General features: G+C 49.8%; 1 protein-coding gene across 1 annotated transcript in view; it reads left to right on the forward strand.

Annotated features, from left to right (window-relative positions):
• The window catches only part of LOC106604082 (endothelin receptor type B), a 56,719-nt gene that overhangs the window by 26,665 nt on the left and 2,554 nt on the right, over positions 1 to 27,500 (forward strand). The window contains exons 3-5 of the mRNA XM_014198465.2: positions 11,633 to 11,745; positions 11,943 to 12,147; positions 13,917 to 14,066. Of these exons, the coding sequence (XP_014053940.1) occupies positions 11,633 to 11,745; positions 11,943 to 12,147; positions 13,917 to 14,066 (468 nt within the window). The remainder of the gene's footprint in view (positions 1 to 11,632; positions 11,746 to 11,942; positions 12,148 to 13,916; positions 14,067 to 27,500) is intronic.

Raw genomic sequence — 27,500 nt, forward strand, 5'->3', positions numbered from 1 at the left:
TCTCTCTGCCTGCTGCTAACCTCAGATTCCTCCCTCTGTCAGTCTCTCTGCCTGCTAACCTCAGGTTCCTCCCTCTGTCAGTCTCTCAGCCTGCTAACCTCAGATTCCTCCCTCTGTCAGTCTCTCTGCCTGCTAACCTCCCTATGTCAGTCTCTCTGCCTGCTAACCTCAGATTCCTCCCTCTGTCAGTCTCTCTGCCTGCTGCTAACCTCAGATTCCTCCCTCTGTCAGTCTCTCAGCCTGCTAACCTCAGGTTCCTCCCTCTGTCAGTCTCTCAGCCTGCTAACCTCAGATTCCTCCCTCTGTCAGTCTCTCAGCCTGCTAACCTCCCTCTGTCAGTCTCTCTGCCTCCCTCTGTTAGTCTCTCTGCCTCCTAACCTCAGATTCCTCCCTCTGTCAGCCTCTCTGCCTGCTAACCTCAGATTCATCCCTCTGTCAGTCTCTCTGCCTCCTAACCTCAGATTCCTCCCTCTGTCAGTCTCTCTGCCTGCTAACCTCCCTCTGTCAGTCTCTCTGCCTCCCTCTGTCAGTCTCTCTGCCTGCTAACCTCAGGTTCCTCCCTCTGTCAGTCTCTCAGCCTGCTAACCTCAGATTCCTCCCTCTGTCAGTCTCTCTGCCTGCTAACCTCCCTCTGTCAGTCTCTCTGCCTGCTAACCTCAGATTCCTCCCTCTGTCAGTCTCTCTGCCTGCTGCTAACCTCAGATTCCTCCCTCTGTCAGTCTCCCAGCCTGCTAACCTCCCTCTGTCAGTCTCTCTGCCTGCTGCTAACCTCAGATTCCTCCCTCTGTCAGTCTCTCTGCCTGCTAACCTCAGGTTCCTCCCTCTGTCAGTCTCTCAGCCTGCTAACCTCAGATTCCTCCCTCTGTCAGTCTCTCTGCCTGCGAACCTCCCTCTGTCAGTCTCTCTGCCTGCTAACCTCAGATTCCTCCCCTCTGTCAGTGTCTCTGCCTGCTGCTAACCTCAGATTCCTCCCCTCTGTCAGTCTCTCTGCCTCCCCTCTGTCAGTCTCTCTGCCTCCTAACCTCAGATTCCTCCCTCTGTCAGCCTCTCTGCCTGCTAACCTCAGATTCCTCCCTCTGTCAGTCTCTCTGCCTCCTAACCTCAGATTCCTCCCTCTGTCAGTCTCTCTGCCTCCTAACCTCAGATTCCTCCCTCTGTCAGTCTCTCTGCCTGCTAACCTCCCTCTGTCAGTCTCTCTGCCTCCCTCTGTCAGTCTCTCTGCCTGCTAACCTCAGGTTCCTCCCTCTGTCAGTCTCTCAGCCTGCTAACCTCAGATTCCTCCCTCTGTCAGTCTCTCTGCCTGCTAACCTCCCCTCTGTCAGTCTCTCTGCCTGCTAACCTCAGATTCCTCCCTCTGTCAGTCTCTCTGCCTGCTGCTAACCTCAGATTCCTCCCTCTGTCAGTCTCTCAGCCTGCTAACCTCCCTCTGTCAGTCTCTCTGCCTGCTGCTAACCTCAGATTCCTCCCTCTGTCAGTCTCTCTGCCTGCTAACCTCAGGTTCCTCCCTCTGTCAGTCTCTCAGCCTGCTAACCTCAGATTCCTCCCTCTGTCAGTCTCTCTGCCTGCTAACCTCCCTCTGTCAGTCTCTCTGCCTGCTAACCTCAGATTCCTCCCTCTGTCAGTCTCTCTGCCTGCTGCTAACCTCAGATTCCTCCCTCTGTCAGTCTCTCTGCCTCCCTCTGTCAGTCTCTCTGCCTCCTAACCTCAGATTCCTCCCTCTGTCAGCCTCTCTGCCTGCTAACCTCAGATTCCTCCCTCTGTCAGTCTCTCTGCCTCCTAACCTCAGATTCCTCCCTCTGTCAGTCTCTCTGCCTCCTAACCTCAGATTCCTCCCTCTGTCAGTCTCTCTGCCTGCTAACCTCAGGTTCCTCCCTCTGTCAGTCTCTCTGCCTGCTAACCTCAGATTCCTCCCTCTGTCAGTCTCTCTGCCTGCTAACCTCCCTCTGTCAGTCTCTCTGCCTCCCTCTGTCAGTCTCTCTGCCTGCTAACCTCCCTCTGTCAGTCTCTCTGCCTCCCTCTGTCAGTCTCTCAGCCTGCTAACCTCAGGTTCCTCCCTCTGTCAGTCTCTCTGCCTGCTAACCTCAGATTCCTCCCTCTGTCAGCCTCTCTGCCTGCTAACCTCCCTCTGTCAGTCTCTCTGCCTGCTAACCTCAGGTTCCTCCCTCTGTCAGCCTCTCAGCCTGCTAACCTCAGATTCCTCCCTCTGTCAGCCTCTCTGCCTGCTAACCTCCCTCTGTCAGTCTCTCTGCCTGCTGCTAACCTCAGGTTCCTCCCTCTGTCAGCCTCTCAGCCTGCTAACCTCAGGTTCCTCCCTCTGTCAGTCTCTCTGCCTGCTAACCTCAGATTCCTCCCTCTGTCAGCCTCTCTGCCTGCTAACCTCCCTCTGTCAGTCTCTCTGCCTGCTAACCTCAGGTTCCTCCCTCTGTCAGTCTCTCTGCCTGCTAACCTCAGGTTCCTCCCTCTGTCAGTCTCTCTGCCTGCTAACCTCAGATTCCTCCCTCTGTCAGTCTCTCTGCCTGCTAACCTCCCTCTGTCAGTCTCTCTGCCTGCTAACCTCAGGTTCCTCCCTCTGTCAGTCTCTCAGCCTGCTAACCTCAGATTCCTCCCTCTGTCAGCCTCTCTGCCTGCTAACCTCCCTCTGTCAGTCTCTCTGCCTGCTAACCTCAGGTTCCTCCCTCTGTCAGTCTCTCTGCCTGCTGCTAACCTCAGATTCCTCCCCTCTGTCAGTCTCTCAGCCTGCTAACCTCCCTCTGTCAGCCTCTCTGCCTGCTGCTAACCTCAGGTTCCTCCCTCTGTCAGTCTCTCTGCCTGCTAACCTCAGGTTCCTCCCTCTGTCAGTCTCTCAGCCTGCTAACCTCAGATTCCTCCCTCTGTCAGTCTCTCTGCCTGCTAACCTCCCTATGTCAGTCTCTCTGCCTGCTAACCTCAGATTCCTCCCTCTGTCAGTCTCTCTGCCTGCTGCTAACCTCAGATTCCTCCCTCTGTCAGTCTCTCAGCCTGCTAACCTCAGGTTCCTCCCTCTGTCAGTCTCTCAGCCTGCTAACCTCAGATTCCTCCCTCTGTCAGTCTCTCAGCCTGCTAACCTCCCTCTGTCAGTCTCTTGCCTCCCTCTGTCAGCCTCTCTGCCTCCTAACCTCAGATTCCTCCCTCTGTCAGCCTCTCTGCCTGCTAACCTCAGATTCCTCCCTCTGTCAGTCTCTCTGCCTCCTAACCTCAGATTCCTCCCTCTGTCAGTCTCTCTGCCTGCTAACCTCCCTCTGTCAGTCTCTCTGCCTCCCTCTGTCAGTCTCTCTGCCTGCTAACCTCAGGTTCCTCCCTCTGTCAGTCTCTCAGCCTGCTAACCTCAGATTCCTCCCTCTGTCAGTCTCTCTGCCTGCTAACCTCCCTCTGTCAGTCTCTCTGCCTGCTAACCTCAGATTCCTCCCTCTGTCAGTCTCTCTGCCTGCTGCTAACCTAAAATTCCTCCCTCTGTCAGTCTCCCAGCCTGCTAACCTCCCTCTGTCAGTCTCTCTGCCTGCTGCTAACCTCAGATTCCTCCCTCTGTCAGTCTCTCTGCCTGCTAACCTCAGGTTCCTCCCTCTGTCAGTCTCTCAGCCTGCTAACCTCAGATTCCTCCCTCTGTCAGTCTCTCTGCCTGCTAACCTCCCTCTGTCAGTCTCTCTGCCTGCTAACCTCAGATTCCTCCCTCTGTCAGTCTCTCTGCCTGCTGCTAACCTCAGATTCCTCCCTCTGTCAGTCTCTCTGCCTCCTAACCTCAGATTCCTCCCTCTGTCAGCCTCTCTGCCTGCTAACCTCAGATTCCTCCCTCTGTCAGTCTCTCAGCCTGCTAACCTCCCTCTGTCAGTCTCTCTGCCTGCTGCTAACCTCAGATTCCTCCCTCTGTCAGTCTCTCTGCCTGCTAACCTCAGGTTCCTCCCTCTGTCAGTCTCTCAGCCTGCTAACCTCAGATTCCTCCCTCTGTCAGTCTCTCTGCCTGCTAACCTCCCTCTGTCAGTCTCTCTGCCTGCTAACCTCAGATTCCTCCCTCTGTCAGTCTCTCTGCCTGCTGCTAACCTCAGATTCCTCCCTCTGTCAGTCTCTCAGCCTGCTAACCTCAGGTTCCTCCCTCTGTCAGTCTCTCAGCCTGCTAACCTCAGATTCCTCCCTCTGTCAGTCTCTCAGCCTGCTAACCTCCCTCTGTCAGTCTCTCTGCCTCCCTCTGTCAGTCTCTCTGCCTCCTAACCTCAGATTCCTCCCTCTGTCAGCCTCTCTGCCTGCTAACCTCAGATTCCTCCCTCTGTCAGCCTCTCTGCCTCCTAACCTCAGATTCCTCCCTCTGTCAGTCTCTCTGCCTGCTAACCTCCCTCTGTCAGTCTCTCCTCCTCTGTCAGTCTCTCTGCCTGCTAACCTCAGATTCCTCCCTCTGTCAGCCTCTCAGCCTGCTGAACCTCAGATTCCTCCCTCTGTCAGTCTCTCTGCCTGCTAACCTCCCTCTGTCAGTCTCTCTGCCTGCTAACCTCAGGTTCCTCCCTCTGTCAGTCTCTCTGCCTGCTGCTAACCTAAAATTCCTCCCTCTGTCAGTCTCCCAGCCTGCTAACCTCCCTCTGTCAGTCTCTCTGCCTGCTGCTAACCTCAGATTCCTCCCTCTGTCAGCCTCTCTGCCTGCTAACCTCAGGTTCCTCCCTCTGTCAGTCTCTCAGCCTGCTAACCTCAGATTCCTCCCTCTGTCAGTCTCTCTGCCTGCTAACCTCCCTCTGTCAGTCTCTCTGCCTGCTAACCTCAGATTCCTCCCTCTGTCAGTGTCTCTGCCTGCTGCTAACCTCAGATTCCTCCCCTCTGTCAGTCTCTCTGCCTCCCTCTGTCAGTCTCTCTGCCTCCTAACCTCAGATTCCTCCCTCTGTCAGCCTCTCTGCCTGCTAACCTCAGAATCCTCCCTCTGTCAGCCTCTCTGCCTGCTAACCTCCCTCTGTCAGTCTCTCTGCCTGCTAACCTCCCTCTGTCAGTCTCTCTGCCTCCCTCTGTCAGTCTCTCTGCCTGCTAACCTCCCTCTGTCAGTCTCTCTGCCTCCCTCTGTCAGACTCTCAGCCTGCTAACCTCAGGTTCCTCCCTCTGTCAGCCTCTCTGCCTGCTAACCTCAGATTCCTCCCTCTGTCAGCCTCTCTGCCTGCTAACCTCCCTCTGTCAGTCTCTCTGCCTGCTAACCTCAGATTCCTCCCTCTGTCAGCTTCTCAGCCTGCTAACCTCAGGTTCCTCCCTCTGTCAGCCTCTCTGCCTGCTAACCTCCCTCTGTCAGTCTCTCTGCCTGCTGCTAACCTCAGGTTCCTCCCTCTGTCAGCCTCTCTGCCTGCTAACCTCAGGTTCCTCCCTCTGTCAGTCTCTCTGCCTCCTAACCTCAGATTCCTCCCTCTGTCTGCCTCTCTGCCTGCTAACCTCAGATTTCTCCCTCTGTCAGTCTCTCTGCCTCCTAACCTCAGGTTCCTCCCTCTGTCAGCCTCTCTGCCTCCTAACCTCAGATTCCTCCCCTCTGTCAGTCTCTCAGCCTCCTAACCTCAGACCCCCTCTGTCAGTCTCTCTGCCTCCTAACCTCAGGTTCCTCCCTCTGTCAGTCTCTCTGCCTGCTAACCTCAGATTCCTCCCTCTGTCAGTCTCTCTGCCTGCTAACCTCCCTCTGTCAGTCTCTCTGCCTCCCTCTGTCAGTCTCTCTGCCTGCTAACCTCCCTCTGTCAGTCTCTCTGCCTCCCTCTGTCAGACTCTCAGCCTGCTAACCTCAGGTTCCTCCCTCTGTCAGTCTCTCTGCCTGCTAACCTCAGATTCCTCCCTCTGTCAGCCTCTCTGCCTGCTAACCTCCCTCTGTCAGTCTCTCTGCCTGCTAACCTCAGGTTCCTCCCTCTGTCAGCTTCTCAGCCTGCTAACCTCAGGTTCCTCCCTCTGTCAGTCTCTCTGCCTGCTAACCTCCCTCTGTCAGTCTCTCTGCCTGCTGCTAACCTCAGGTTCCTCCCTCTGTCAGCCTCTCAGCCTGCTAACCTCAGATTCCTCCCTCTGTCAGTCTCTCTGCCTGCTAACCTCAGATTCCTCCCTCTGTCAGCCTCTCTGCCTGCTAACCTCCCTCTGTCAGTCTCTCTGCCTGCTAACCTCAGATTCCTCCCTCTGTCAGTCTCTCTGCCTGCTAACCTCAGGTTCCTCCCTCTGTCAGTCTCTCTGCCTGCTAACCTCAGATTCCTCCCTCTGTCAGCCTCTCTGCCTGCTAACCTCAGAATCCTCCCTCTGTCAGCCTCTCTGCCTGCTAACCTCAGATTCCTCCCTCTGTCAGCCTCTCTGCCTGCTAACCTCAGATTCCTCCCTCTGTCAGTCTCTCTGCCTGCTAACCTCAGGTTCCTCCCTCTGTCAGCCTCTCTGCCTGCTAACCTCAGATTCCTCCCTCTGTCAGTCTCTCTGCCTGCTAACCTCAGATTCCTCCCTCTGTCAGCCTCTCTGCCTGCTAACCTCAGGTTCCTCCCTCTGTCAGTCTCTCTGCCTCCTAACCTCAGGTTCCTCCCTCTGTATGCCTCTCTGCCTCCCTCTGTCAGATCTCTCCCACCCTCTGTCAGTCTCTCTGCCTCCTAACCTCAGGTTCCTCCCTCTGTCAGCCTCTCAGCCTCCTAACCTCAGATTCCTCCCTCTGTCAGTCTCTCTGCCTGCTAACCTCCCTCTGTCAGTCTCTCTGCCTGCTAACCTCAGATTCCTCCCTCTGTCAGTCTCTCTGCCTGCTGCTAACCTCAGATTCCTCCCTCTGTCAGTCTCTCTGCCTGCTGCTAACCTCATCTCCCTCTGTCAGTCTCTCAGCCTGCTAACCTCGATCTCCCTCTGTCAGTCTCTCTGCCTGCTCCCCCTCTGTCAGTCTCTCAGCCTGCTAACCTCAGATTCCTCCCTCTGTCAGTCTCTCTGCCTGCTAACCTCCCTCTGTCAGCCTCTCTGCCTGCTAACCTCAGATTCCTCCCTCTGTCAGTCTCTCTGCCTGCTGCTAACCTCAGATTCCTCCCTCTGTCAGCCTCTCTGCCTCCTAACCTCAGATTCCTCCCTCTGTCAGCCTCTCTGCCTGCTAACCTCAGATTCCTCCCTCTGTCAGTCTCTCTGCCTGCTAACCTCCCTCTGTCAGTCTCTCTGCCTCCTAACCTCAGATTCCTCCCTCTGTCAGCCTCTCTGCCTGCTGCTAACCTCAGATTTCTCCCTCTGTCAGTCTCTCTGCCTCCTAACCTCAGGTTCCTCCCTCTGTCAGCCTCTCTGCCTCCTAACCTCAGATTCCTCCCTCTGTCAGTCTCTCAGCCTGCTAACCTCCCTCTGTCAGTCTCTCTGCCTCCCTCTGTCAGTTTTGCCTCCTAACCTCAGATTCCTCCCTCTGTCAGCCTCTCTGCCTGCTAACCTCAGATTTCTCCCTCTGTCAGTCTCTCTGCCTGCTAACCTCAGATTCCTCCCTCTGTCAGTCTCTCTGCCTGCTAACCTCTCCCTCTGTCAGTCTCTCTGCCTGCTAACCTCAGATTCCTCCCTCTGTCAGCCTCTCTGCCTGCTAACCTCAGATTCCTCCCTCTGTCAGTCTCTCTGCCTGCTAACCTCCCTCTGTCAGTCTCTCTGCCTGCTAACCTCAGATTCCTCCCTCTGTCAGTCTCTCTGCCTGCTAACCTCAGATTCCTCCCTCTGTCAGCCTCTCTGCCTGCTAACCTCAGATTTCTCCCTCTGTCAGTCTCTCTGCCTGCTAACCTCAGATTCCTCCCTCTGTCAGCCTCTCTGCCTGCTAACCTCAGATTCCTCCCTCTGTCAGTCTCTCTGCCTGCTAACCTCCCTCTGTCAGCCTCTCAGCCTAATAACCTCAGATTCCTCCCTCTGTCAGCCTCTCAGCCTGCTAACCTCAGGTTCCTCCCTCTGTCAGTCTCTCTGCCTGCTAACCTCTCCCCTCTGTCAGCCTCTCTGCCTGCTAACCTCAGATTCCTCCCTCTGTCAGCCTCTCTGCCTGCTGCTAACCTCAGATTCCTCCCTCTGTCAGCCTCTCTGCCTGCTAACCTCTTCCTCTGTCAGTCTCTCTGCCTGCTAACCTCAGATTCCTCCCTCTGTCAGCCTCTCTGCCTGCTAACCTCAGATTCCTCCCTCTGTCAGTCTCTCTGCCTGCTAACCTCAGATTCCTCCCTCTGTCAGCCTCTCTGCCTGCTAACCTCAGATTCCTCCCTCTGTCAGCCTCTCTGCCTCCTAACCTCAGATTCCTCCCTCTGTCTGCCTCTCTGACTCCTAACCTCAGATTCCTCCCTCTGTCTGCCTCTCTGCCTCCTAACCTCAGATTCCTCCCTCTGTCAGCCTCTCTGCCTCCTAACCTCAGGTTCCTCCCTCTGTCAGTCTCTCAGCCTGCTAACCTCCCTCTGTCAGTCTCTCTGCCTCCTAACCTCAGGTTCCTCCCTCTGTCAGTCTCTCTGCCTGCTAACCTCAGATTCCTCCCTCTGTCAGTCTCTCTGCCTGCTAACCTCCCTCTGTCAGTCTCTCTGCCTCCCTCTGTCAGTCTCTCTGCCTGCTAACCTCCCTCTGTCAGTCTCTCTGCCTCCCTCTGTCAGTCTCTCAGCCTGCTAACCTCAGGTTCCTCCCTCTGTCAGCCTCTCTGCCTGCTAACCTCAGATTCCTCCCTCTGTCAGTCTCTCTGCCTGCTAACCTCGATCCTCCCTCTGTCAGTCTCTCTGCCTGCTAACCTCAGATTCCTCCCTCTGTCAGCCTCTCTGCCTGCTAACCTCAGATTCCTCCCTCTGTCAGCCTCTCTGCCTGCTAACCTCAGATTCCTCCCTCTGTCAGTCTCTCTGCCTGCTAACCTCAGATTCCTCCCTCTGTCAGTCTCTCTGCCTGCTAACCTCAGATTCCTCCCTCTGTCAGCCTCTCTGCCTCCTAACCTCAGATTCCTCCCTCTGTCAGCCTCTCTGCCTGCTAACCTCAGATTCCTCCCTCTGTCAGCCTCTCTGCCTGCTAACCTCAGATTCCTCCCTCTGTCAGCCTCTCTGCCTGCTAACCTCAGATTCCTCCCTCTGTCAGTCTCTCTGCCTGCTAACCTCAGGTTCCTCCCTCTGTCAGCCTCTCTGCCTGCTAACCTCAGGTTCCTCCCTCTGTCAGCCTCTCTGCCTGCTAACCTCAGATTCCTCCCTCTGTCAGCCTCTCTGCCTGCTAACCTCAGGTTCCTCCCTCTGTCAGCCTCTCCGCCTCCTAACCTCAGATTCCTCCCTCTGTCAGTCTCTCTGCCTCCCTCTGTCAGTCTCTCTGCCTCCCTCTGTCAGTCTCTCTGCCTGCTAACCTCCCTCTGTCAGTCTCTCTGCCTGCTAACCTCCCTCTGTCAGTCTCTCTGCCTGCTAACCTCAGGTTCCCAGAGAGAAATACGAGGAGTGACTGTAATCGTCTTCGTGGAGGGTTGAGTTTAGCAGGAAACGTTCAGAGTCCAACACCGTGAACGAGTTATAACGGCACTCTAATACCTTTAGGGAGACGTTCAGAAAGATGCTCTAACACACACAGTGGAGTGTAAAATGAGTCAAAACCAGGGCATCTATATTACACTGACGACCTGTCAGAGTTCATCAGTCCTGTTAGAGCCACGACTTAATAACAGCTGACTATATAGTCCCGGTTCCCATGACGACCTGTCAGAGTTCATCAGTCCTGTTAGAGCACGTCCCGGTTCCCATGACGACCTGTCAGAGTTCATCAGTCCTGTTAGAGCCACGACTTAATAACAGCTGACTGTAGTCCCGGTTCCCATGACGACCTGTCAGAGTTCATCAGTCCTGTTAGAGCCACGACTTAATAACAGCTGACTGTAGTCCCGGTTCCCATGACGACCTGGAGGACAGGGAGGATCCCCTGAATAACAAAGATATGATGATGTTGGCTGGATCCCCTGTCATAACAGGAGAGGAATGAGAGAGGAGTCCTGGACTGGCCCTCATATAGAGACAGAGACAGAGTCCTGGACTGGCCCTCATATAGAGACAGAGTCCTGGACTGGCCCTCATATAGAGACAGAGTCCTGGACTGGCCCTCATATAGAGACAGAGTCCTGGACTGGCCCTCATATAGAGACAGAGTCCTGGACTGGCCCTCATATAGAGAGGAGTCCTGGACTGGCCCTCATATAGAGACAGAGTCCTGGACTGGCCCTCATATAGAGACAGAGTCCTGGACTGGCCCTCATATAGAGACAGAGTCCTGGACTGGCCCTCATATAGAGACAGAGACAGAGTCCTGGACTGGCCCTCATATAGAGAGGAGTCCTGGACTGGCCCTCATATAGAGACAGAGACAGAGTCCTGGACTGGCCCTCATATAGAGACAGAGTCCTGGACTGGCCCTCATATAGAGACAGAGTCCTGGACTGGCCCTCATATAGAGACAGAGTCCTGGACTGGCCCTCATATAGAGACAGAGTTCTGGACTGGCCCTCATATAGAGACAGAGTCCTGGACTGGCCCTCATATAGAGACAGAGTCCTGGACTGGCCCTCATATAGAGACAGAGTCCTGGACTGGCCCTCATATAGAGACAGAGTCCTGGACTGGCCCTCATATAGAGACAGAGTCCTGGACTGGCCCTCATATAGAGACAGAGTCCTGGACTGGCCCTCATATAGAGACAGAGTCCTGGACTGGCCCTCATATAGAGACAGAGTCCTGGACTGGCCCTCATATAGAGACAGAGACAGAGTCCTGGACTGGCCCTCATATAGAGACAGAGTCCTGGACTGGCCCTCATATAGAGACAGAGTCCTGGACTGGCCCTCATATAGAGACAGAGTCCTGGACTGGCCCTCATATAGAGACAGAGTCCTGGACTGGCCCTCATATAGAGAGGAGTCCTGGACTGGCCCTCATATAGAGACAGAGTCCTGGACTGGCCCTCATATAGAGACAGAGTCCTGGACTGGCCCTCATATAGAGACAGAGTCCTGGACTGGCCCTCATATAGAGACAGAGACAGAGTCCTGGACTGGCCCTCATATAGAGAGGAGTCCTGGACTGGCCCTCATATAGAGACAGAGACAGAGTTCTGGACTGGCCCTCATATAGAGACAGAGTCCTGGACTGGCCCTCATATAGAGACAGAGTCCTGGACTGGCCCTCATATAGAGACAGAGTCCTGGACTGGCCCTCATATAGAGACAGAGTCCTGGACTGGCCCTCATATAGAGACAGAGTCCTGGACTGGCCCTCATATAGAGACAGAGTCCTGGACTGGCCCTCATATAGAGACAGAGTCCTGGACTGGCCCTCATATAGAGACAGAGTCCTGGACTGGCCCTCATATAGAGACAGAGTCCTGGACTGGCCCTCATATAGAGACAGAGTCCTGGACTGGCCCTCATATAGAGACAGAGACAGAGTCCTGGACTGGCCCTCATATAGAGACAGAGTCCTGGACTGGCCCTCATATAGAGACAGAGTCCTGGACTGGCCCTCATATAGAGACAGAGATGGAGGGAAATTAAAATGTGAAAAATCGGATGCTAACTTATCTCTTCCCCTCTCTTTCTCCTCATCTCCTCCTTTTTTCCTCTCCTCTCCTTCTCTCCTCCTCTCCTCTCACATGCTCTCTGCTCCTTTTCTCTCCTCCCCTCCTTCTCCTTCTCTCTCCTCCCTCTCCTTCTCTCTCTCCTCTCTAGCTGATAGCAGAAGACTGGCCGTTTGGGGTTCATGTATGCAAGTTGATGCCATTTATCCAGAAGGCTTCAGTAGGAATCACTGTCCTCAGCCTGTGTGCCCTGAGCATCGACAGGTAACAAACACACACACACACACACACACACACACACACACACACACACACACACACACACACACACACACACACACACACACACACACACACGGATGACCGCACATTCACACACACATGGATAGTAAGTGGAGAAAATGTGTGTGCGTGTGTGTGTGTGTGTGTGTGTGTGTGTGTGTGTGTGTGTGTGTGTGTAGGTACCATGCGGTAACGTCGTGGAGTAGGGTGAAGAGGATAGGAATCCCTCTGTGGAAGGCTATGCAGGTCACATTCATATGGCTGGTAGCTGTCCTGCTGGCTGTTCCTGAGGCGGTGGCCTTTGGCATGATGGAGATGCCTTACAGAGGCAGCAAGCTACGAGTCTGTCTCTTACACCCGCAGCAGGACACTGCTTTTATGAAGGTACACACAAACAATATATCACCCTGTTATACCGTCGCATTACCCCGATATATCACCCATCACATTACCCCGATATATCACCCTGTTATACCATCACATTACCCCAATATATCACCCTGTTATACCGTCACATTACCCTGATATATCACCCTGTTATACCTTCGCATTACCCCGATATATCACCCTGTTATACCATCACATTACCCCAGTATTCCACCCTGTTATACCCTCACATTACCCCAGTATATCACCCTGTTATACCATCACATTACCCCAGTATATCACCCTGTTATACCGTCGCATTACCCCAATATATCACCCATCACATTACCCCAGTATATCACCCTGTTATACCATCACATTACCCCAATATATCACCCTGTTATACCATAACATTACCCCAGTATATCACCCTGTTATACCATCACATTACCCCAATATATCACCCTGTTATACCATCACATTACCCCAATATATCACCCTGTTATACCCTCACATTACCCCAGTATATCACCCTGTTATACCATCACATTACCCCAGTATATCACCCTGTTATACCATCACATTACCCCAATATATCACCCTGTTATACCATCACATTACCCCAATATATCACCCTGTTATACCATCACATTACCCCAATATATCACCCTGTTATATCATCACATTACCCCAGTATTTCACCCTGTTATACCATAACATTACCCCAGTATATCACCCTGTTATACCATCACATTACCCCAGTATATCACCCTGTTATACCATCACATTACCCCAATATATCACCCTGTTATACCATCACATTACCCCAATATATCACCCTGTTATACCATCACATTACCCCAATATATCACCCTGTTATATCATCACATTACCCCAGTATTTCACCCTGTTATATCATGACATTACCCCAGTATATCACCCTGTTCTACCATAACATCACCCCAATATATCACCCTGTTCGACCCTGAGAATCACCCAGTATATCACCCTGTTATACCATCACATTACCCCAATATATCACCCTGTTATACCATCACATTACCCCAATATATCACCCTGTTATACCCTCACATTACCCCAGTATATCACCTTGTTATACCATCACATTACCCCAGTATATCACCCTGTTATACCATCACATTACCCCAATATATCACCCTGTTATACCATCACATTACCCCAATATATCACCCTGTTATACCATCACATTACCCCAATATATCACCCTGTTATATCATCACATTACCCCAGTATTTCACCCTGTTATACCATAACATTACCCCAGTATATCACCCTGTTATACCATGACATTACCCCAGTATATCACCCTGTTATACCATCACATTACCCCAATATATCACCCTGTTATACCATCACATTACCCCAATATATCACCCTGTTATACCATCACATTACCCCAATATATCACCCTGTTATATCATCACATTACCCCAGTATTTCACCCTGTTATATCATGACATTACCCCAGTATATCACCCTGTTCCCATACATCACCCTAATATATCACCCTGTTCGATATCACCCAGTATATCACCCTGTTATACCCTCACATTACCCCAATATATCACCCTGTTATATCATCACATTACCCCAATATATCACCCTGTTCTACCATAACATCACCCCAATATATCACCCTGTTCGACCCTGAGAATCACCCAGTATATCACCCTGTTATACCCTCACATTACCCAGATATATGACTGCTTCTGACAGTGTTGTAGCCATGATGTGTGTGTTCCCAGTTCTACCAGGAAGTGAAGGACTGGTGGTTGCTGGGGTTTTATTTCTGTCTTCCTCTGGCCTGCACCGGCGTCTTCTACACCCTGATGTCCTGGGAGATGTTGAGCAGGAAGAAAGGCATGAGGATCGCTCTCAACGACCACATGAAACAGGTCTGTCTGTCTGACCTGTTTGTCTATCTGTCTGTCTGACCTGTCTGTCTATCTGTCTGTCTGACCTGTTTGTCTATCTGGCTGTCTGTACTTCTGTATAACCTGTCTGGCTACAAAAACCCATGTTTCTGTCTGTCTGTGTGTTTAACCTGTCTGTCTGTGTGTTTAACCTGTCTGTCTGTGTGTTTAACCTGTCTGTCTGTCTGTTTAACCTGTCTGTCTGTCAGTTTAACCTGTCTGTCTGTTTAACCTGTCTGTCTGTCTGTTTAACCTGTCTGTCTGTGTGTTTAACCTGTCTGTCTGTCTGTATAACCTGTCTGTCTGTCTGTGTTTAACCTGTCTGTCTGTGTGTTTAGCCTGTCTGTCTGTCTGTCTGTTTAACCTGTCTGTCTGTCTGTTTAACCTGTCTGTCTGTCTGTTTAACCTGTCTGTCTGTCTGTCTGTGTGTTTAACCTGTCTGTCTGTCTGTTTAACCTGTCTGTCTGTCTGTTTAACCTGTCTGTCTGTCTGTCTGTCTGTCTGTCTGTGTGTTTAACCTGTCTGTCTGTCTGTTTAACCTGTCTGTCTGTCTGTCTGTCTGTCTGTCTGTCTGTCTGTGTGTTTAACCTGTCTGTCTGTCTGTCTGTGTGTTTAACCTGTCTGTCTGTCTGTCTGTCTGTCTGTCTGTGTGTTTAACCTGTCTGTCTGTCTGTCTGTGTGTTTAACCTGTCTGTCTGTCTGTCTGTGTGTTTAACCTGTCTGTCTGTCTGTTTAACCTGTCTGTCTGTCTGTTTAACCTGTCTGTCTGTCTGTTTAACCTGTCTGTCTGTCTGTCTGTCTGTGTGTTTAACCTGTCTGTCTGTCTGTTTAACCTGTCTGTCTGTCTGTCTGTCTGTGTGTTTAACCTGTCTGTCTGTCTGTCTGTGTGTTTAACCTGTCTGTCTGTCTGTCTGTCTGTGTGTTTAACCTGTCTGTCTGTCTGTCTGTGTGTTTAACCTGTCTGTCTGTCTGTCTGTGTGTTTAACCTGTCTGTCTGTCTGTCTGTCTGTTTAACCTGTCTGTCTGTCTGTTTAACCTGTCTGTCTGTCTGTCTGTCTGTCTGTCTGTCTGTCTGTGTGTTTAACCTGTCTGTCTGTGTGTTTAAACTGTCTGTCTGTCTGTTTAACCTGTCTGTCTGTTTAACCTGTCTGTCTGTTTAACCTAACTGTCTGTCTGTTTAACCTGTCTGTCTGTCTGTTTAACCTGTCTGTCTGTGTGTTTAACCTGTCTGTCTGTCTGTTTAACCTGTCTGTCTGTTTAACCTGTCTGTCTGTCCGTTTAACCTGTCTGTCTGTGTGTTTAACCTGTCTGTCATACAGATAATACATATAAAAGTATATAACAGGGTGATTTGGCTATTTCAGCCACAGCCGTTGATGACTAGTGTATAAAATGGAGCGCACAGCCATGCAATCTCCATAGACAAACATTGGCAATGTTGACTTTCAACGTGGCACCGTCATAGGAGGTCACCTTTCCAACAAGTCAGTTGGTCAAATTTCTGCCCTGCTAGAGCTGCCCCCCGGTCAACTGTTAGGGCTTTTATTGTGAAGTGGAAACGTCTAGGAGCAACAACAGCTCAGCTGCGAAGACTCGTCACTTTAATAATGTTTACATACTGCTTTACTCATCTCATAAGTATATACTGTATTCTATCCTACTGTATTCTACTGTAGTCAATGCCACTCCGACATTGCTCGTTCTAATATTTATATATTTCTTAATTCCATTGTTCTACATTTAGAATTTGTGTGTATTGTTGTGAATTGTAAGATACTACTGCACTATTTGAGATAGGAACACAAGCATTTCACTACACACACAATAACATCTGATAAATATGTGTATGTGACCAATACAATTTGATTTGAAGTGGTAGGCCACACACGCTCACAGAACGGGACCGCCGATTGCTGAAGTGTGCAGCTTGTAAAAATAATCCGTCCTCGGTTGCAACAGTCACTACCGAGTTCCAAACTGCTTCTGGAAGCAACGTCAGCACTATAACTGTTAGTCGGGAGCTTCATGAAATGTGTTTCCATGGCCGAGCAGCCGCACACAAGCCTAAGATCACCATGCGCAATGGTGTAGAGCTCCCCGTCATTGGACTCTGGAGCAGTGGAAACGCGTTCTCTGTAGTGATGAATCATGCTTCACCATCTGGCAGTCAGACAGATGAATCTGGGTTTGGCGGATGCCAGGAGAACGCTACCTGCCCCTATGTATAGTGCCAACTGTAAAGTTTGGTGGAAGAGGAATGGTCTGGGGCTGTTTTTCATGGTTCGGGCCCCTTAGTTCCAGTGAAGGGAAATCTTAACGCTACATCATACAATGACATTCTAGACGATTCTGTGCTTCCAACTTTGTGGCAACAGTTTAGCGAAGGCCCTTTCCTGTTTCAGCATGACAATACCCCCGTGCACAAATCGAGGTTCATACAGAAATGGTTTGTTGAGATCGATGTGGAAGAACTTGACTTGCCTGCACAGAGCCTTGACCTCAACCCCATTGAACACCTTTGGGATGAATTGGAACGTCGACTGCGAGCCAGGACCTAATCGCCCAACATCAGTGCCCAATCTCACTAAATGCTGTTGTGGCTGAATGGAAGTAAATACCCGCAACAATGTTCCAACATCTAGTGGAAACCCTTCCCGGAAGAGTGGAGTATGTATTGTCCATAATTCAAGTGTGATATGTGTTGTCTATAATTTTTTAAATTTTTTAATTTGTTTTATTTCGCCTTTATTTAACCAGGTTGGCTAGTTGAGAACAAGTACTCATTTGCAACTGCGACCTGGCCAAGATAAAGCATAGCAATTCAACACATACAACAACACAGAGTTACACATGGAGTAAACAGAACATACAGTTAATAATACAGTAGAACAAAAGAAAAGTATATATACAGTGAGTGCAAATGAGGTAGGATAAGAGACAATAAATAGGCCACGGTGGCGAAGTAATTACAATATAGCAATTAAACAGTGGAATGGTAGATGTGCAAAAGATGAATGTGCAAGTAGAGATACTGGGGTGCAAAGGAGCAAGATAAATAAATAAATAAATACAGTATGGGGATGAGGTAGTTGGATGGGTTATTTACAGATGGGCTATGTACAGGTGCAGTGATCTGTGAGCTGCTCTGACAGCTGGTGCTTGAAGTTAGTGAGGGAGATAAGAGTCTCCAGCTTCAGTTCTAGGTCCCACAATTTCTTTGTCATCTATTAAGACCCCTCCTTTGACATTTGTCCAGCTTCAGTGATTTTTGCAGTTTGTTCCAGTCATTGGCAGCAGAGAACTGGAAGGAAAGGCAGCCAAATGAGGCATTGGCTTTGGGAGTGACCGGTGAAATATACCTGCTGGAGCACGTGCTGCGGGTGGGTGCTGCTATGGTGACCAGTGAGCTGAGATAAGGCGTGGCTTTACCTATCAGAGACTTGTAGATGACCTGGAGCCATCGGGTATGGCGACTAGTATGAAGCAATGGCCAGCCAATGAGAGCGTACAGGTTACAGTGGTGGGTAATATATGGGGCTTTGGTGACAAAATGGATGGCACTGTGATAGACTGCATCCAATTTTCTGAGTAGAGTATTGGAGGCTATTTTATAAATGACATCGCCGAAGTCGAGGATCGATAGGATAGTCAGTTTTACAAGGGTATGTTTAGCAGCATGAGTGAAGGATGCTTTGTTGTGAAATAGGAAGCCGATTCAAGATTTAATTTTGGATTGGAGATGCTTATAGTGAGTCTGGAAGGAGAGTTTACAGTATAGCCAGACACCTAGGTATTTGTAGTTGTCCACATGTCAGAACCGTCCAGAGTAGTGATGCTGGACGGGCGGGCAGGTGTGGGCAGTGATCGGTTGAAGAGCATGCATTTAGTTTTATTTGCATTTAAGAGCAGTTGGAGGCCACCGAAGGAGAGTTGTATGGCATTGAAGCTCGTCTGGAGGTTAGTTAACACAGTGTCCAAAGAAGGGCCAGAAGTATACAGAATGGTGTCGTCTGCGTGGAGGTGGATCAGAGAATCACCAGCAGCAAGAGCGACATCATTGATGTATACAGAGAAAAGAGTCGGCCCGAGAATTGAACCCTGTGGTACCCCCATAGAGACTGCCAGAGGTGCGGACAACAGGCCCTCCGATTTGACACACTGAACTCTGTCTGAGAAGTAGTTGGTGAACCAGGCGAGGCAGTCATTTGAGAAACGAAGGCTGTTGAGTCTGCCAATAAGAATGCGGTGATTGACAGAGTCGAAAGCCTTGGCCAGTTCGATGAATACGGCTGCACAGTAATGTCTTTTATCGATGGCGGTTATGATATCATTTAGGACCTTGAGCGTGGCTGAGGTGTACCCGTGATCAGCTCTGAAACCAGATTGCATAGCGGAGAAGGTACGGTGGGATTCGAAATGGTCGGTAATCTGTTTGTTAACTTGGCAATCGAAGACCTTAGAAAGGCAGGGTAGGATGGATATAGGTCTGTAACAGTTTGGGTCTAGAGTGTCTCCCCCTTTGAAGAGGGGGATGACCGCTGCAGCTTTCCAATCTTTTGGAATCTCAGACAATAAGAAAGAGAGGTTGAACAGGCTAGTAATAGGGGTTGCCGTAGAAAAATGCTTGTTGAAATTCTCAATTATAGTAGATTTATTGGTGGTGACAGTGTTTCCTATCCTCAGTGCAGTGGGCAGCTGGGAGGAGGTGCTCTTATTCTCCATGGACTTTACAGTGTCCCAGAACTTTTTTGAGTTTGTGCTACAGGATGCAAATTTCTGCTTGAAAAAGCTAGCCTTTGCTTTTCTAACTGCCTGTGTATATTGGTTCCTAACTTCCCTGAAAAGTCGGATGTCATGGGGGCTAATTGATGCTAATGCAGAACGCCACAGGATGTTTTTGTGCTGGTCAAGGGCAGTCAGGTCTGGAGACAACCAAGGGCTATATCTGTTCCTGGTTCTACATTTTTTGAATTTGGCATGCTTATTTAAGATGGTGAGGAAGGCACTTTTAAAGAATAACCAGGCATCCTCGTCTGATGGAATGAGGTCATTATCCTTCCAGGATACCAGGGCCAGGTCAATTAGAAAGGCCTGCTCGCTGAAGTGTTTCAGGGAGCGTTTGACAGTGATGAGTGGAGGTCGTTTGACCGCAGACCCGTTACGGACGCAGGCAATGAGGCAGTGATCGCTGAGATCTTGGTTGAAAAAAGCAGAGGTGTATTTAGAGGGCACGTTGGTTAGGATGATATCTATGAGGGTGTCCGTGTTTACGGATTTGGGGTTGCACCTGGTGGGTTCATTGATAATTTGTGTGAGATTGAGGGCATCAAGCTTGGATTGTAGGATGGCCGGGGTGTTAATAACCCAGTTTAGGTCACCTAGCAGCACGAGCTCTGAAGATAGATGGGGGGCAATCAGTTCACATATGGTGTCCAGAGCACAGCTGGGGGCAGAGGATGGTCTATAGCAGGCAGCAACGGTGAGAGACTTGTTTCTGGAAAGGTGGATTTTTTAAAGTAGAAGCTCTAATTTTTTGGGTACAAACCTGGATAGTAAGACAGCCTGCAGAGTTCTATCTCTGCAGTAGATTGCAACTCCGCCCCCTTTGGCAGTTCTATCTTGTCAGAAAATGTTATAAATAGGGATGGAAATGTAAGGTTTTTTTGTGGTCTTCCTAAGCCAGAATTCAGACACGGCTAAGACATCCGGGTTGGCAGAGTGTGCTAAAGCAGTGAGTAAAGCAAACTTAGGGAGTAGGCTTCTAATGTTAACATGCATGAAACCAAGGCTTTTACGGTTACAGAAGTCAACAAATGATAGTGCCTGGGGAGTGGGAGTGGAGCTAGGCACTGCAGGACCTGGATTAACCTCTACATCACCAGAGGAACAGAGGAGGAGTAGGTTAAGGGTACGGCTAAAGGCTATAAGAACCTGGGGAATGGGAGTGATGCTGGTGGCTGCAGGGCCTGGGTTAACCTCTACATCACCAGAGGAGGAGTAGGATAAGGGTACGGCTAAAGGCTATAAGGACTGGTCGTCTAGCACGTTTGGAACAGAGAGTAAAAGGAGCAGGTTTCTGGGCATGATAGCATAGATTCAAGGCATAGTGTACAGACAAAGGTAAGGTAGGATGTGAATACAGTAGGTATGGTAAGAAGAGAGTACATTGGAGGTAAACCTAGGCAGTGAGTAATGATGAGAGAGATATAGTCTCTAGAGACGTTTAAACCAGGTGATGTCATTGCATATGTAGGAGGTGGAACAACATGGTTGGTTAAGGCATATTGAGCAGGGCTAGAGGCTCTACAGTGAAATAAGACAGTAATCACTAACCAGGACAGTGATGGACGAGGCATATTGATATTAGAGAGAGGCATGCATAGCCAAGTGAACATATGGGGCCAGTGAGTGGTTGGGCTGACTGGGGACAGTTAGCAGGCCGATGCTAACAAGCTTACAGTTAGTAGGCCGGGGCTAAACAAGCTAGCAGTTAGCAGACCGGGGCTGGCAAGCTAGCAGTTAGCAGACCGGGTTAGCAAGCAGTTAGCAGCCTGGGGCAAGCAAGCTAGTAGTTAGTAGACCGGGGCAAGCAAGCTAGCAGTTAGCAGACCGGGGCTATCAAGCAGTTAGCAGCCCGGGGCAAGCAAGCTAGCAGTTAGCAGACCGGGGCTAGCAAGTTAGCAGAGGGGCCTTTGGGGGACGTCGTGATGGAGGTAAGTCTGTTTTTGCCTCTTCGTGCGGTGACGTCGATAGACCAGTCGTGGATTAGTAGTTAGGGTTCCAGGCAGCTCTAGGTAGCTAGCAGGCCGCGGTTAGCAGAATGGGCCTTCAGCGGACGTCGCGCCTGAGGGGCCTGTTGGAATCCTCGGGCAGATTATGTCGGCATTCCAGTCGTAGAGGATCGGCGGGGTTCCGTGCCCCGTACCGGCAGTAGAAGGGGTCCGGATATTGTAGCCCAGGAGTGGGCTTCGGTGGTAGCACAGGAGCCCTGGCCGAGCTAGCTTCAGGCTAATTGGTGCTTGCTCCGGGATGGAAACGCTAGCCAGGATTAGTCACATGGGATTGCGGTTAGCTAGTTGCGAAGATCCAGATGATAATGTTCAGAGTTTGCGGTAGGAATCAGGGGATATGGGGAAGAAAAAAAAAAAATAATAATAATAATAGGTCTGTTATGCTCTGGTTTGAGTCACATTGTTCGAACTGGCGAGAGCTTTCCGAGCTAAAGGTTAGCTGATGACCGCTAGCAATGGTTTGCTGACTGATAGCTGGTAGGTAGTTAGCTGGCTAGCTTCAGTTGAGGGATTCCAGATCCGAAGTAAATAGAAGAAAAACAGATCCACGCCACATTGGGTGAGGCGGGTTGCAGGAGAGGATTTAGAAGTTGAGGTTTCGGAAAATATTTTAAAACGATATGCGAAGAAAAAGATGTAAAAAGATATATACAAGGGACACGACAGGACAAAGACGTCTGACTGCTACTCCATCTTGGATTGCATCCATACCTTTTGTCTTTGAATTTGAGAGTGGTTGCACTTCTCCAGCCACATCCCTCAGCTTTTTACTGAAACTGTGGCAGAGTAAACACTGTTAATGTTTCAATGAAGGATTTCCGCTTTAAACACCTTTAATACAGTAATATTAATATTATATGGTGCAGTTAACTAGGAAGGGACTTTCTGTTTGTACCATACTGTAAAGCAAAACTGCTGAAGTCGAGAACAAAATTCTTAGTATTGCAAACAAAAATAATAATATTGAAAGCAAAATAAGCTAAATATTGCAAGGAAATCATTTTGAAATGTGAGAACAAATTAATTGTAAATGGAAGCAAAATTATTATTATTTTTTTAATAATAACGCAATAAAACACCTCCCTCTTTCCTGTAGTTTCCCCTATCTTTCCTGTAGTTCCCCTATCTTTCCTGTAGTTTCCCCTATCTTTCCTGTAGTTCCCCCTATCTTTCCTGTAGTTTCCCCTATCTTTCCTGTAGTTCCCCTATCTTTCCTGTAGTTTCCCCTATCTTTCCTGTAGTTTCCCCTATCTTTCCTGTAGTTCCCCTATCTTTCCTGTAGTTTCCCCTATCTTTCCTGTAGTTCCCCTATCTTTCCTGTAGTTTCCCCTATCTTTCCTGTAGTTTCCCCTATCTTTCCTGTAGTTCCCCCTATCTTTCCTGTAGTTTCCCCTATCTTTCCTGTAGTTTCCCCTATCTTTCCTGTAGTTTCCCCTATCTTTCCTGTAGTTCCCCCTATCTTTCCTGTAGTTTCCCCTATCTTTCCTGTAGTTCCCCCTATCTTTCCTGTAGTTTCCCCTATCTTTCCTGTAGTTCCCCCTATCTTTCCTGTAGTTTCCCCTATCTTTCCTGTAGTTCCCCCTATCTTTCCTGTAGTTTCCCCTATCTTTCCTGTAGTTTCCCCTATCTTTCCTGTAGTTTCCCCTATCTTTCCTGTAGTTCCCCCTATCTTTCCTGTAGTTCCCCCTATCTTTCCTGTAGTTTCCCCTATCTTTCCTGTAGTTTCCCCTATCTTTCCTGTAGTTTCCCCTATCTTTCCTGTAGTTTCCCCTATCTTTCCTGTAGTTCCCCTATCTTTCCTGTAGTTTCCCCTATCTTTCCTGTAGTTTCCCCTATCTTTCCTGTAGTTTCCCCTATCTTTCCTGTAGTTCCCCTATCTTTCCTGTAGTTTCCCCTATCTTTCCTGTAGTTTCCCCTATCTTTCCTGTAGTTTCCCCTATCTTTCCTGTAGTTTCCCCTATCTTTCCTGTAGTTCCCCCTATCTTTCCTGTAGTTTCCCCTATCTTTCCTGTAGTTTCCCCTATCTTTCCTGTAGTTTCCCCTATCTTTCCTGTAGTTCCCCTATCTTTCCTGTAGTTCCCCTATCTTTCCTGTAGTTTCCCCTATCTTTCCTGTAGTTCCCCTATCTTTCCTGTAGTTTCCCCTATCTTTCCTGTAGTTTCCCCTATCTTTCCTGTAGTTCCCCCCTATCTTTCCTGTAGTTTCCCCTATCTTTCCTGTAGTTTCCCCCTATCTTTCCTGTAGTTTCCCCTATCTTTCCTGTAGTTTCCCCTATCTTTCCTGTAGTTTCCCCTATCTTTCCTGTAGTTTCCCCTATCTTTCCTGTAGTTTCCCCTATCTTTCCTGTAGTTTCCCCTATCTTTCCTGTAGTTTCCCCTATCTTTCCTGTAGTTCCCCCTATCTTTCCTGTAGTTCCCCCTATCTTTCCTGTAGTTTCCCCTATCTTTCCTGTAGTTCCCCCTATCTTTCCTGTAGTTTCCCCTATCTTTCCTGTAGTTTCCCCTATCTTTCCTGTAGTTTCCCCTATCTTTCCTGTAGTTCCCCCTATCTTTCCTGTAGTTTCCCCCTATCTTTCCTGTAGTTTCCCCTATCTTTCCTGTAGTTTCCCCCTATCTTTCCTGTAGTTTCCCCTATCTTTCCTGTAGTTCCCCCTATCTTTCCTGTAGTTTCCCCTATCTTTCCTGTAGTTTCCCCTATCTTTCCTGTAGTTTCCCCTATCTTTCCTGTAGTTTCCCCTATCTTTCCTGTAGTTTCCCCTATCTTTCCTGTAGTTTCCCCTATCTTTCCTGTAGTTTCCCCTATCTTTCCTGTAGTTCCCCCCTATCTTTCCTGTAGTTTCCCCTATCTTTCCTGTAGTTCCCCCTATCTTTCCTGTAGTTTCCCCTATCTTTCCTGTAGTTTCCCCCTATCTTTCCTGTAGTTCCCCCTATCTTTCCTGTAGTTTCCCCTATCTTTCCTGTAGTTCCCCCCTATCTTTCCTGTAGTTTCCCCTATCTTTCCTGTAGTTTCCCCTATCTTTCCTGTAGTTCCCCCTATCTTTCCTGTAGTTTCCCCTATCTTTCCTGTAGTTTCCCCCATCTTTCCTGTAGTTTCCCCTATCTTTCCTGTAGTTCCCCCTATCTTTCCTGTAGTTTCCCCTATCTTTCCTGTAGTTCCCCCTATCTTTCCTGTAGTTTCCCCTATCTTTCCTGTAGTTTCCCCCTATCTTTCCTGTAGTTCCCCCTATCTTTCCTGTAGTTTCCCCCCTATCTTTCCTGTAGTTTCCCCTATCTTTCCTGTAGTTTCCCCTATCTTTCCTGTAGTTCCCCCTATCTTTCCTGTAGTTTCCCCTATCTTTCCTGTAGTTTCCCCTATCTTTCCTGTAGTTTCCCCTATCTTTCCTGTAGTTTCCCCCTATCTTTCCTGTAGTTTCCCCTATCTTTCCTGTAGTTTCCCCTATCTTTCCTGTAGTTCCCCCTATCTTTCCTGTAGTTTCCCCTATCTTTCCTGTAGTTTCCCCTATCTTTCCTGTAGTTTCCCTATCTTTCCTGTAGTTTCCCCCTATCTTTCCTGTAGTTTCCCCCTATCTTTCCTGTAGTTCCCCCTATCTTTCCTGTAGTTTCCCCTATCTTTCCTGTAGTTTCCCCCTATCTTTCCTGTAGTTTCCCCTATCTTTCCTGTAGTTCCCCCTATCTTTCCTGTAGTTTCCCCCTATCTTTCCTGTAGTTCCCCTATCTTTCCTGTAGTTTCCCCTATCTTTCCTGTAGTTCCCCCTATCTTTCCTGTAGTTTCCCCTATCTTTCCTGTAGTTCCCCCTATCTTTCCTGTAGTTTCCCCTATCTTTCCTGTAGTTTCCCCCCTATCTTTCCTGTAGTTTCCCCTATCTTTCCTGTAGTTCCCCCTATCTTTCCTGTAGTTTCCCCTATCTTTCCTGTAGTTTCCCCTATCTTTCCTGTAGTTTCCCCTATCTTTCCTGTAGTTTCCCCTATCTTTCCTGTAGTTCCCCCTATCTTTCCTGTAGTTTCCCCTATCTTTCCTGTAGTTTCCCCTATCTTTCCTGTAGTTTCCCCTATCTTTCCTGTAGTTTCCCCCTATCTTTCCTGTAGTTTCCCCTATCTTTCCTGTAGTTTCCCCCTATCTTTCCTGTAGTTCCCCCTATCTTTCCTGTAGTTCCCCCCTATCTTTCCTGTAGTTCCCCTATCTTTCCTGTAGTTTCCCCTATCTTTCCTGTAGTTCCCCTATCTTTCCTGTAGTTTCCCCTATCTTTCCTGTAGTTTCCCCTATCTTTCCTGTAGTTCCCCTATCTTTCCTGTAGTTTCCCCTATCTTTCCTGTAGTTTCCCCTATCTTTCCTGTAGTTTCCCCTATCTTTCCTGTAGTTTCCCCTATCTTTCCTGTAGTTTCCCCTATCTTTCCTGTAGTTTCCCCCTATCTTTCCTGTAGTTCCCCCCTATCTTTCCTGTAGTTTCCCCCTATCTTTCCTGTAGTTCCCCCTATCTTTCCTGTAGTTTCCCCTATCTTTCCTGTAGTTCCCCCTATCTTTCCTGTAGTTTCCCCTATCTTTCCTGTAGTTCCCCCTATCTTTCCTGTAGTTTCCCCCTATCTTTCCTGTAGTTTCCCCTATCTTTCCTGTAGTTTCCCCCATCTTTCCTGTAGTTTCCCCTATCTTTCCTGTAGTTCCCCCCTATCTTTCCTGTAGTTTCCCCTATCTTTCCTGTAGTTCCCCTATCTTTCCTGTAGTTTCCCCTATCTTTCCTGTAGTTCCCCTATCTTTCCTGTAGTTTCCCCTATCTTTCCTGTAGTTCCCCCTATCTTTCCTGTAGTTCCCCCTATCTTTCCTGTAGTTTCCCCCCTATCTTTCCTGTAGTTTCCCCTATCTTTCCTGTAGTTCCCCCTATCTTTCCTGTAGTTTCCCCTATCTTTCCTGTAGTTTCCCCTATCTTTCCTGTAGTTCCCCCTATCTTTCCTGTAGTTTCCCCTATCTTTCCTGTAGTTTCCCCTATCTTTCCTGTAGTTCCCCCTATCTTTCCTGTAGTTCCCCCTATCTCTGTAGTTGTTCCTCAGCCTTTGCTTTGGCTTCCTTTTCTCTGCAAGTCTGGTTGGTAGCACCCTGCATCCCACTGCTGGTTTGTCTCTGGAGCCTAGCAGGGTTGGTCCCTGGATGGGAGACCAGATCCACTGCTGGTTTGTCTCTGGAGCCTAGCAGGGTTGGTCCCTGGATGGGAGACCAGATCCACTGCTGGTTTGTCTCTGGAGCCTAGCAGGGTTGGTCCCTGGATGGGAGACCAGATCCACTGCTGGTTTGTCTCTGGAGCCTAGCAGGGTTGGTCCCTGGATGGGAGACCAGATCCACTGCTGGTTTGTCTCTGAAGCCTAGCAGGGTTGGTCCCTGGATGGGAGACCAGATCCACTGCTGGTTTGTCTCTGGAGCCTAGCAGGGTTGGTCCCTGGATGGGAGACCAGATCCACTGCTGGTTTGTCTCTGAAGCCTAGCAGGGTTGGTCCCTGGATGGGAGACCAGATCCACTGCTGGTTTGTCTCTGAAGCCTAGCAGGGTTGGTCCCTGGATGGGAGACCAGATCCACTGCTGGTTTGTCTCTGGAGCCTAGCAGGGTTGGTCCCTGGATGGGAGACCAGATCCACTGCTGGTTTGTCTCTGGAGCCTAGCAGGGTTGGTCCCTGGATGGGAGACCAGATCCACTGCTGGTTTGTCTCTGAAGCCTAGCAGGGTTGGTCCCTGGATGGGAGACCAGATCCACTGCTGGTTTGTCTCTGGAGCCTAGCAGGGTTGGTCCCTGGATGGGAGACCAGATCCACTGCTGGTTTGTCTCTGAAGCCTAGCAGGGTTGGTCCCTGGATGGGAGACCAGATCCACTGCTGGTTTGTCTCTGAAGCCTAGCAGGGTTGGTCCCTGGATGGGAGACCAGATCCACTGCTGGTTTGTCTCTGGAGCCTAGCAGGGTTGGTCCCTGGATGGGAGACCAGATCCACTGCTGGTTTGTCTCTGAAGCCTAGCAGGGTTGGTCCCTGGATGGGAGACCAGATCCACTGCTGGTTTGTCTCTGAAGCCTAGCAGGGTTGGTCCCTGGATGGGAGACCAGATCCACTGCTGGTTTGTCTCTGGAGCCTAGCAGGGTTGGTCCCTGGATGGGAGACCAGATCCACTGCTGGTTTGTCTCTGGAGCCTAGCAGGGTTGGTCCCTGGATGGGAGACCAGATCCACTGCTGGTTTGTCTCTGGAGCCTAGCAGGGTTGGTCCCTGGATGGGAGACCAGATCCACTGCTGGTTTGTCTCTGGAGCCTAGCAGGGTTGGTCCCTGGATGGGAGACCAGATCCACTGCTGGTTTGTCTCTGAAGCCTAGCAGGGTTGGTCCCTGGATGGGAGACCAGATCCACTGCTGGTTTGTCTCTGAAGCCTAGCAGGGTTGGTCCCTGGATGGGAGACCAGATCCACTGCTGGTTTGTCTCTGGAGCCTAGCAGGGTTGGTCCCTGGATGGGAGACCAGATCCACTGCTGGTTTGTCTCTGGAGCCTAGCAGGGTTGGTCCCTGGATGGGAGACCAGATCCACTGCTGGTTTGTCTCTGAAGCCTAGCAGGGTTGGTCCCTGGATGGGAGACCAGATCCACTGCTGGTTTGTCTCTGGA

This window comes from Salmo salar, chromosome ssa05 (assembly GCF_905237065.1).
Source record: "Salmo salar chromosome ssa05, Ssal_v3.1, whole genome shotgun sequence".
Taxonomy (NCBI): Eukaryota; Metazoa; Chordata; class Actinopteri; order Salmoniformes; family Salmonidae; genus Salmo; species Salmo salar.